The following is a 10,891-nucleotide window of genomic DNA, read 5'->3' as shown; positions in this document are numbered from 1 at the left end:
TAAAAATAAAACTAATATAACTTGTTCATGCACTACATGTCCTGGTCCTATATATGTGAAAACACGTTAACCACATGCAGTATTTTCAATACTTTACAAAGATTGTCATTTAAGAAACGAATAATTTGAATTAATATTCTTTAAAAGCAATTAGATTATTTTAAGTTTATAAATATTTAAAAAGGTATTATTCTTTCTTATGGAAAATGTTATTTTCTTGTAAACGTCACTCCTCAGGGTAACAGTTTCACATGGAGTAATGGGTTGCCGGCGTTTATTCCGCGGCGGTTTCAGTGGTGTTCTCCGGCATTTTCTATTTTTCGTACGGACACAGGTGTGTAATGCACGTGCATGGTGCATAATCAACAAATTAGTAAGTATTTTGAATATATATAGTGAAGACCGATATGGGTCCCACGAGACACCCAGACACCCTCTAACGTTTCGTGTAGGGCTATACGGGGCCCTATACGTCACGTATAGGACTATACAGGGGGGGCTATACGGGACCCTATACGCTACGATAGTCCTATACGGGACGTATTGGTGATTTTTTAGTAAAATGTCCCAAGAATTCCCCTATATATACATGGTCCTAATATTTCGTTCGTTTGCGTTCACACATGAAAAGTAGAGTAATTACGTGTAAAAGTTATTATACGTATGTAAAGAGCATTTATTAACTTTTTTCCGCGAAAAACACATAATTGTTGCCTACGAACCCCTATCATTTTTTAAAAATTTAGTGGTTCCAGTATATTTCAATGGCCCAATAAAAAAAATGAATTGGATCCCATTGTATTAAGATTATGTTTGGTGTTGTAGTAAAAAAAATCTCATCCCACTTGATTTTAGGTTTTTTATTTTATTTTTAATATAAATGAATTTTAGGGTTTTCTTTAATAAACTCAAACATGCAAGATACAAACAACGACCGGCCCAAAAATTGGCATGTGGTTGTGAAAAGTCTGAACAACCAGAAAAATGGACCCCGTTGGAAAAAAATTTACTAGTCCTTCATTGGGTCTGAGTTTTCTTGCTCCTATGCCTGTTAATCGTATAGCTTTTAAGAGGACTCTTTTACTTTTGACACCTTATACACACAAATGCGAAATTGTTTGAACGTTGCCATCATGCTGAGGTGCTTGGGCGTTAGCCCAGTACACCCAGCCTTAAGTTGTCGCCCAAAAACTTTGAAAACACCAAAAATAAAATCTAATAATTTTCTTACACCATTTGTTTGATAATAGCACTCATAATTTCAAAACCATGCCCAAAAATATTTACTTTGCAATCTAATCATTAAAGTTCAAAACCTTGTATATGCTCATCTTTAAAAATAAAAATGCAGATATTTAAATATACAAAAATAAAAACAGCCATTTTACCCCCAAAATATATAGAACATGGTGCCTATATGATATTCCATAACAATAGCAAACTTTAAGAAAAATGGTGCATATCAACTAATTAAATAGGAATGAAAAAGAAATAAGATAACATATAATCTTTTTATTTATTCAAATCCATGGTTCTTAACACGCCCAAGTACAAATACATATATTATCATACGGACTGCACTTTGCCATCCCGCCTGGTCTTCTAGCTTGGCATTGAGTGGCACAAGTATTCTGGTCACATGGCTGAAGAAACCAATTTTCATGACACGCTTCGCCCATCATTAGTGTGCAGCTTAAATTAGTTAGATAAAAACATGGCAATACAAGTAATATGTGAGTGCAAGTTGTTAGTCATATAAAAGAAGGTTTGAAGTAAAAAACATGAAAGGACGATAGGTAACAAGGAATGTGTAGTTTATCCATAATTGCGACTATGAGTAAGACTAAAAAACAAAACTTTATAGAAGACATGTTTATGATATTTTGGTGTATTGAAATAAAAGAATTGTGTAGTGAAATGTTACTTTTATACTACGAAATTTGTTGATACATTAAAAAAGCATGTTCTAATAATAATAATTACATGATATTAATGATATAAATAACAATAAATGCATGTTATTAATGATATTAATAAAGTGTTGTGTAGCAAATACAGAAAATAAATTATTAATGTGTTAAAATGATTCGCAAATACAAAAAATAAATTATTATCGAGGGGGGGGAGTTGTTACCACTTGCACCTGGAGATGACAATGGGTCGGACTTAGAGACAAATTTAGGTATTCCCAAACAACCAATACCCAATTATTAAAGTGAATCTCAAACCTATAAAGTATTTGTTGGGTAATTACCAGTCAGGTATACCCATGTATTCGGATACCCATTGAGAAAAGGATCATCTAAAGATAATAAATTAAAATCAATACATATTTATTTTTGTAGAAGAATTAAATAGCAATAAAGTGAGAATAATCTCTTTTTAAGAGCATGTTTGGGATTGAGTTTGAAAAATTTTTATTAGCTTTTTCAAAAAACCATTTTGAAAAGTTAGGATTTGAAATTTTTGGAAAGCTACTTTTCAACCTTTTCAAAAATCTAAAGTAAGAAAGTTTTAAATGATTGTCAAACACATTTTAATTTATTGGTTTTTGAAAACACCAATAAGCTAATAAGCATTTGCCAAACTCAAGCTCAAACATGCTCTATGTCACACCCCGACCAATGAAGGCGGAAACGTCGAGACGCGACATGATTGCTCATTGCACAATGACACTATAAAGTTAGAATATTTAAACAACTCATTTAAATCCATATCATCATAAATAACACAACAATTGTTCATACAAAATGCCAAATAGATAGATAAACAAATAACTTGTTCTTTTATTTTCTAATATCCAAAAGCCAAGATAATAAGTTTCTTCAAGTAATCCAATCAAGCTAACATCAAACCTGTAACATTGCATAAAATAGAGTTTGTCAACACGAAGGTTGGTGAGCAATTTTCATAGTTTTGGACAATAAGTATATAGTATGAAATCCACAACTAGTATATGAAAACAAAAAATAATAGCAACAATTTAGATAAATGAAACCGTCAATAAGAATACATTGACGACAATAATGAAATCGTCTATAAGAATACATTGACGACACATTTCTATATGGGGATACCATATATACTCGAAATTAACGTATGATCATACTTTGATGAGGCTACCCGCCTTAGCATTCAAGAGGCTACCCGCCTTAGCATTCAAAAATTTGCACATAATCATGTAAAGCATATAACACCAAATCGAGCATTTATTTAAGTAAACATATACAATACGTGTTGTGGTTTAAGACTCAAGTATAAATCATTTGAATTTGAATAAGTATGCAATGTCACCCCCAAAACGAAAGATGGAAAACGGGGGATGAAAAAGTACTCACATTAACAAGTAACTTGAAAGATAGTGTCGTGAATAATCGGAGAGATCGGTTTAACGAGCAAGACCTATATTAAACGGGTCTTGTGTTAGTAGGTAGTCTTAGAAGGGTTTAAAATAAAATACATGACAAATAAAGTAAATAAATAAAGTTTAGGATTTAAAATGTAAATATTTGAGAAATTAAAGAAACGAGTTTTGTAAAATAAGTTTACTCGAAACCGGGTCTCGGTATTCTATTCATTAGTTTTTTTCTTTTTTTTACTCAACCTATGTTAAGTAATAAATGTGGGTTAAAATGCGATATTGCAAAACCTTTGGTTATAAGAATACCAAAACAAGGTTTAAACGAGTGTTCGGATTTGTCGGTTCGAGACTTGATAATTGACCAAGCTCACAGTTAACTTCCCAAAATAATAAATGTTATGAGATAACTCAATAAAATCAAAATAGACTTAACCAAGTATGTAGTTCTATTGTGAAGAACCTTAACGTTCGTTAAGCGAGTATACGACCTTATCGGTTCGAACTTGTTATAAGATCAAGTTGGTAACCGACATGCCAAGTATGTTTAGAAATTAACTAAAATTGATTTAAAATATAATCTTGAAGAAAAATATGAGTTTTGGTGGCTAAAAACACACTTGTGTGTCTTAAGCGAGTGAACTCGGTTTAGTTCGGTTTTTGGTTCGGTCCTTGACTCGGAATAAGACCGAGGATGGTTACCACATACCCAATTACCATGGAACTTGTAAAATAACTTATAAATAATAATACTCAAGTTTTACATTCAAAAAGTTAACAATAAAGCTTTTAAACAAAAGTTCGGTTTTTGGTTCGGTCCTTGACTCGAAATAAGACCGAGGATGGTTACCACATACCCAATTACCATGGAACTTGTAAAATAACTTATAAATAATAATACTCAAGTTTTACATTCAAAAAGTTAACAATAATGCTTTTAAACAAAAGTTCGGTTTTTGGTTCGGTTCTCAACTCGGGATGAAACCGAGGCTAGTCACCACATACCCAATACCATGGAATTTGACAAATATGAAAAATAAACTAAAATATGTAGAATTTAAGCAAGTATAACAAGTTATATGGTTAGATTTGTTAAATATATAAACAAGGACTACAAAGTCCTCCATGTAACCTTGCCTTACTAGTCCGGCATTTCAACCGGCTGAGACCGGAGAAATGAAAGACCGAAGGTAAACAAGGAGTGTATATTATATATATGTTGTAACATCAAGCTTTAAGTATTGAGAAGTTAGTTAAAATGAAAGATTAGCTTATGAAGAACAACCTTAGAATTCAAGAATTTGAGAGAGAAATGAAGAAATGAGCAAGCACAAATGAAGAAGATGGGTGTGTATATATATGGTAAGTTGAATGGGTCTTTCATAAAGGGTGTTTTATGAAAATGGGTTGGTTATAGACCCAAGAAAGCACAAACTACAAATGGGTCCTTCAAGTCTCCATTTTGGTAGTTTTAGTCCCTGGAGTTCGTTTTGAGCGTTTTCAGGGAATTTTAAGAACCGAAAAGGGTGTTTTTTTTATCAAACAACTATAAAACAAATATTTAACATACAATTCATCATTTTGATAATATCGAAAGGTTCGGGATACAAAACGGGTCGGGTTTACATTAAGAATACAAGTATAAAATAACCCGAAATTGACAAATGTCACACTCTAAAATTCCGTGTCATTCTTAACATTAGGCTAAACACTTATTAGAAAAATTAAATTCCAATATTTTTGAAAACCGAAAAGACAAATAAGAAATAGATATCTTATCTTACTATTCTAATAAACGAAAATAATGATGCTTAGGTGTCATAATCATATTCAATCCTAGCCTAAATTTTCCTTTTATTTATTATTTTTTTTGGGTAACAACAACTTTCTTGTGTGTTAGGCCACCGTACTCCATAATTTTGAAAAGCCCTATTGCTCAACTTTTTCCAGACTACGTTGCTTTAACCGTGCCTACGCTGGTATTCACAGTTTGACTTGGACGTTTCCCCTGGAAACCATACCGTCGGCTGCCACTTGCTAGCATTGTGCCACCACAAAAACATAACTCTATGCGTAACACACGGTGGGACGAAAATCCGCGTGGGCTTAGGATTCGAACTGACAAGCTCGCAATGTCTAGCTCAAGTCCTTTATTGTCTAAATATCCACCAAAAGTGGCACAAGTGTAGATCGAACTTGGGTCTTCAACGAAGAACCTAGAACTCCTAACACTAGGCCACAAAATCTTTCATCTCATTCATCCTAATTATCCATGGGTTATGGGTCAAAACCATTTTAACAAAAGAGTTATAACTTAGAGAATTAAGAGGAATATTAAGCTGTGATTGTAAACCTACATAAATTCATTTTATCATTGGTTTATTTCATCTAGCTTTAAAACTCATATAATGTACGAAATTTGTCAATGTTTAAATTAATAAAATGAATAAACAAACAAAAAAGACATAAAATCAAAAATGTTGATTGTGTTTATAATCCTAATAATACTGAATTGTACATATTTGTAATAAAACTAAAATATTGTATATAAAGATATTTTCTCAAATTTGTAAATTGAGATTGTAGACTTTTTTTTTGGTTTGTAATATATGTAATTCATTTCTTTCCTAGTTTTAATTTTATGTCTTCATTTCAAATAGCGAACCTATTTAATATATTTCCCCGTATAATATACGGGTGCGAAAGCTAGTTGGATAATATTACTAAAATGTTATATTCATTTATATTGACATAAATATGCATATTTAAAATATATGAAGTAAATAGTTAAATTATTATATTGACATAAATATACATATTTATATTTAAAATATATAATTAAACATAAAATTACGTCAGATTATCAGGTATATAATTGAATAAATGGGGCTATGTTGTTGAAATGTCGGGTAACCGAGTCGGGTAATACCTGTTTCAAATGTTTTGAAATTTCTCATCGAGTTCGAGTAATACTTGTCCCAAACGGATCGATTGTTATAGGATCTATCAAGCTTTGTTACAAGACTGATATGCTTGTCGGATAGTGTAACACCTGTTATTACCTAACAGGGTAAAAGTTGGTGAAGAATATTAATACAAGTAGGGCTGGCATATCGTGTATACCCGTACACGATAAGACACGAACACGAAATGTGTATACCTGTACACGACACGAAAACTTATCATGTACCTGTTTCCCAAACACGAACACGGACCTGTTAATACCTGGTATACACGATAATACACGATAAGAGCTGAAATCGATCCTACGATAGTCAAATTATTCGTATTAACCTAATTATGAATGTCATGAGAATGTGACGGCTGAGAAAAAGTGAGAATGTTTTAGGAATTTAGGGTTTATGATAACTATATATATATATATATATATATATATATATATGTATGTATAATTATAAAAAATCAAATCATGTACTTAACATGTACTTAACAGGTAAACGGGTATTTTACCTGTTTAGACACGAAAATTAACAGGTGGATTCGTGTCTACCTATTTAGTACACGAAACCTGTTAAAACCTTACCCGGTACCTGTTAAAGTCGTGTAGATACATGTCGTGTATTCGTGTATCGGGTATAAATTGCCAGCCCTAAATACAAGCATCTTCTTACAATGACTTAAGTTGGAAATTAGTTGTGATGTGCCTATGTTTTGTTGGGCTTGTGAAGAGGAATTGGGCTCAAGATTGGGGGCTGTTTTAGGCCCATATTTTGTTATTTTGCTAATTAAGTTATTAAAGCTAATTAGTCTCTATTATAAATACTCGCTATTGTAATTGTAATATTGTCTAGGCTAATAAAGAAGAAACCGTAGTTGCATCGTGGGTGCATGTTACTTTGACCGTACCACATTATTTCTAGTGCCTTATTTTTTGCTTTCGTTTGCGTGTGTGATAGTGTTTCCACTAGGCTGTCACTCTGATCAATAGCAACCTCCAAGATTAGGCTATACTAGTATACTACCATATGAGCTAATACATTGAATGTGGGATCAAGATTAGCATATAATTTATAATTTTTATTTTTTATAATCTAGTATAAATTTTTTTATTATTTTATTAAAAAGTAGTGTTTACATCGATACAGAAATGTTCGACCACCATCAAAACACATTACACATCCGTCAAGGCATGTAGCAAAACCAAGACTGGACACAATCATATTAATGCAAACCATCATTAAAAATATAATTGAAGTCACACCCATCCAATAATATTATCATCCCATATATTATTACACACCATATATATAATATATGTTCCATCAATATTCTCATCTCTCCAGTTCTTAACAATCATATAAGATAAACCGTCGGTGGCTAATTTCGTAGCAAACTCAGAAACTAAAAACACGTTTCAGGTTCGCCAACGAAATTTCAAAGCACAACCAGACATAAGTTTAAAAATCGCAATCTCGTCATCATCTACTAACGTTAGCATAACAGCAATTTCGGCTTCAAAATGACGCCCAAATCACATTACTAATTAGCTTTAAAAAACTAAGGTAAGCAAACAGAATACTTAATTATTACGGGGTCGGTTGGTTATTTCATCAATAATTAGCTTGCAACAACGGCATCAGCCCGTGGGCTAGCGTCCAGAAGTTGACGCAGCTTTGCACCAGATATTTGGTTATTGTTACTTTCATAAACTTCACCTTCTCCACCAGAATTTGAACTTGAACCGTTGTCGACCCGTGAAAGAAGGTTAGCTGTCGGGTCAGGTCTAGGGCCTTCGGGCTCTTGTTCTAGCTGAGCAGCTTTAAGTTTTTCCTGTGGTTGAAAAGGAAATGTTATATTAAGAAAAAAAAATCGAGCCCGTTTATTATTTAACTATGTTTACCGTCTTACCATTAGTATAGTATTTTGAAGCTTCAGTTTCTCTGATGTGTCGGTCAACCGATTAATCTCAGATTTAAGGTTCAAATTTTCAGAAGTTAGGGCTTCAACTTTTATTGCAAGTTCCTCAGCTTCAGCCTGAATATTTGAAATTTTAGACACTTAAATAAATTATTTCATTTTGATATAAGTTTTAACATTAGAAAAAATAAGAAACCGTACCTGTTTCCTTAATCTAGACCTTCTGGCAGATTCTCGGTTAGACTGTTTTCTCCTCTCCCGTTTAAGTTCTCGCTCGCTCTATCACAATTAAAATAAATAAATTAAATATAAAATCAGAAAACAATGTTAACAGGTTAATTTTACCGAATAAAAATTATTAAAACGGACCAGCAACAGAGCTTCATTTGGCACTACTGCAAGAGTAGCTGATGTCAACTCAGTGGGAGATTTCTTCACTTCAGAATCAGAGGCCTTGTAAGCAGTTACGGTGAGTGGAGTCACTTTCTTGGAAGCTTCATTTTGGTCAACAGGGAATAGTTGACCGTTGAATGGCTCAGTCTTGCCAACTTCAGCAGCTGGTGTAAACATGTAAGCAAAAGAGTTATAAACAAGTACAATACAGTCATACAGATCAATTCCAAATAAAAATACTAGTGAAAAACTGGATAGATTGTTGAACTTACGCGCATTTGGTGATTCTTCACGGCTCCTTTTTCCATTATTTTGACCACCCTGAAAAAAAAAAGTGAAAAGATTTAGGATTAATTTCATAAATACCCTTTCAAACTCGAAATTTTTCTCATATATCCAATCAAAACTAAAAATATCATATATACCCAACTTTGATGAATTTTTACTTATTGACCATACTACCCCTTACCATTTTATATGTTTAAACCCTATTTATGTTTGAATTTTGAGCAACTTTGACGATAAGCAAAATGAGCATGTATGAAATTTTGAAGTTTCAAAAACGTAAGGGTAAAATGGTCATTTATTAAATTGTTTTTAATGATTTCGGTACATTTGATATTTTAACTACTTTGTAAGGACATACATGATATTTTAGTTTTGCATGGGTATATATAATATTTTCCAAGTTTGGTATATATGAAATTGCCCTGTGTTACTTATTTAGCTAAACCATTGACCCTAACATACCCGTATCTCGTTTAGCTAAAACTGTGATTCAACCCGAAAGAAGGTAAATGATTTATATCTAAGAATTTCAACTCTTTGTATTGTCATTACCTCAGTGGTATTGCCATCACTTCCGTCGCTAGAACCTTCAGTCTCTCCACTATTATTAAAAAATGTTACCAAATAAGTTCAACTCTATGTAACGGAAAATAGGTATGTACTTGAATATATTAATTAATACTTAGAAAAAGGTTAGTACCTGTGAGAATTCCCATCTTCATTAGCATTGTCATTGCCAATCGACATTGCCAGCCCGTCAAATCCCTTCAGTTTCTTCATCAATCCACGGTCAGAATTCCCTGATGACTTAGCAGGAGAATCAATGCTCATAGGGCTCGCCTGCATCATAATTCCAAAAATGATCAAAAATTAAATTTACAAGTTCTAATGTAAGTTTTCTTTTTTTCAAAAAAAATTATAAAGACTTACAATAGGAACTCCGGGATGTGGATAAACACCTCCATGTGGATACATTGCAGCATACGGTGGCATCATATGCTGAAATTACAATCACAGACAAGTCAACAACATGACCAGACCAGCTGACCACCATGATATACTTTCAACATACATAACCGAACCGTATCGTACTATACCTGAGGTGGTCCCCACATGTAAGGTGGAGGGGCATGACCAGATGCAACAGCCGAGTTGAAGTATGGTGGCACCGCCATTCTAGGCCCATAATAAGCCTGCAAAAAGAAACGTTCAAATAAGATTCCGTTTCAACTCTTATGAAACAAAAACAATATTTTAGATGACAGTGACACAAACCTGCATGGCTGCCCAGTCGGGATACGCATGAACACCAGCCTGCTGATGCTCCTGCTACAATTAGTAACAGATTTTCATAAACAAAATACTTACCGAAACATATCTTAATTAAATGTGAAATATGAATAATATTTGAGCTCACAGGTTGAGGTGGAGGTGAAGATGATTTTTCAGGTTTACAAGCCTTTGTTTCTTCACAACTGCCCATGGGCAAAAACGTCAACGGATTCAAAGAATAACGGTCAACGCTGGTCAAAGTCCTGCAATGCGAGACAGAAATGTCAAGTCATCAATAATCTTCAGCTACAAACTTAAACCACTACCAATCAACAAAAAACCATAAACAAATATAACGTGTCGGTTTCTTCTTCAAGACCATCTTTTACCATATTTGTTGCTTCTAAGGCGCAACTCTTTGTATTTGTTACAAGTATATATCGAATATCGATAATATTATCATATAGTAACATCCAAAAACTATATTTGAAAAACTGGAAACTGTAACTACCAGTAACAACAAGAGAGATTTCACAACTTAAAACTAGCTTCAGTTTTAACTTTATTCTTCTAATCAGTAGGGGTGTACACGAGCCGACCCGACCTCGAGCTTGGCTCGTGTTGACTGACAAGTATTTTCAAGCTCGAACTCAGCTCATTCATTACTTACTAATTAATTTATATACCTGTCTAATTATTTTA

At 33.1% G+C, this 10,891-nt stretch overlaps 1 protein-coding gene across 2 annotated transcripts; it reads right to left on the bottom strand.

Moving 5' to 3' along the window:
• Nucleotides 1–7,540: 7,540 nt before the first annotated feature.
• On the bottom strand, nt 7,541–10,606 carry LOC143632922 (common plant regulatory factor 1-like). 2 transcript variants are annotated; one of them, XM_077101330.1, is made up of 11 exons: nt 10,335–10,606; nt 10,193–10,246; nt 10,015–10,110; nt 9,848–9,916; nt 9,618–9,757; nt 9,470–9,518; nt 8,902–8,950; nt 8,606–8,793; nt 8,438–8,515; nt 8,228–8,353; nt 7,541–8,149 (listed from the first exon to the last, which is right to left on the bottom strand). In XM_077101330.1, exons 1-11 carry the CDS (start codon nt 10,398–10,400, stop codon nt 7,937–7,939), a joined length of 1,128 nt encoding a protein of 375 aa, XP_076957445.1. In that variant the 5' UTR covers nt 10,401–10,606; the 3' UTR covers nt 7,541–7,936. The 2 variants fall into 2 exon arrangements, with proteins under 2 accessions (XP_076957445.1, XP_076957446.1); XM_077101331.1 differs by having other exon boundaries at nt 10,193–10,243.
• Nucleotides 10,607–10,891: the final 285 nt, after the last annotated feature.

The sequence above is a fragment of the Bidens hawaiensis genome, unplaced genomic scaffold (genome assembly GCF_021521415.1).
Source record: "Bidens hawaiensis isolate Kalapana, Puna unplaced genomic scaffold, B.hawaiensis_p1.1 tig00006555_1, whole genome shotgun sequence".
NCBI lineage: Eukaryota > Viridiplantae > Streptophyta > Magnoliopsida > Asterales > Asteraceae > Bidens > Bidens hawaiensis.
The sequence above is the reverse complement of the archived record's forward strand: the minus strand, read 5'-3'. Positions and strand labels throughout refer to the sequence as shown.

Coding starts and splice junctions, on each gene's coding strand:
- LOC143632922 (XM_077101330.1), bottom strand. CDS start 10,400: ATGGGCAGTTGTGAAGAAACAAAGGCTTGTAAACCTGAAAAATCATCT. Junction 8,951..9,469: donor GTGATGGCAATACCACTGAG/GTAATGACAATA, acceptor TTTTTTTTTCAG/GGTGGTCAAAATAATGGAAA. Junction 8,516..8,605: donor CAAATGAAGCTCTGTTGCTG/GTCCGTTTTAAT, acceptor TAATTGTGATAG/AGCGAGCGAGAACTTAAACG.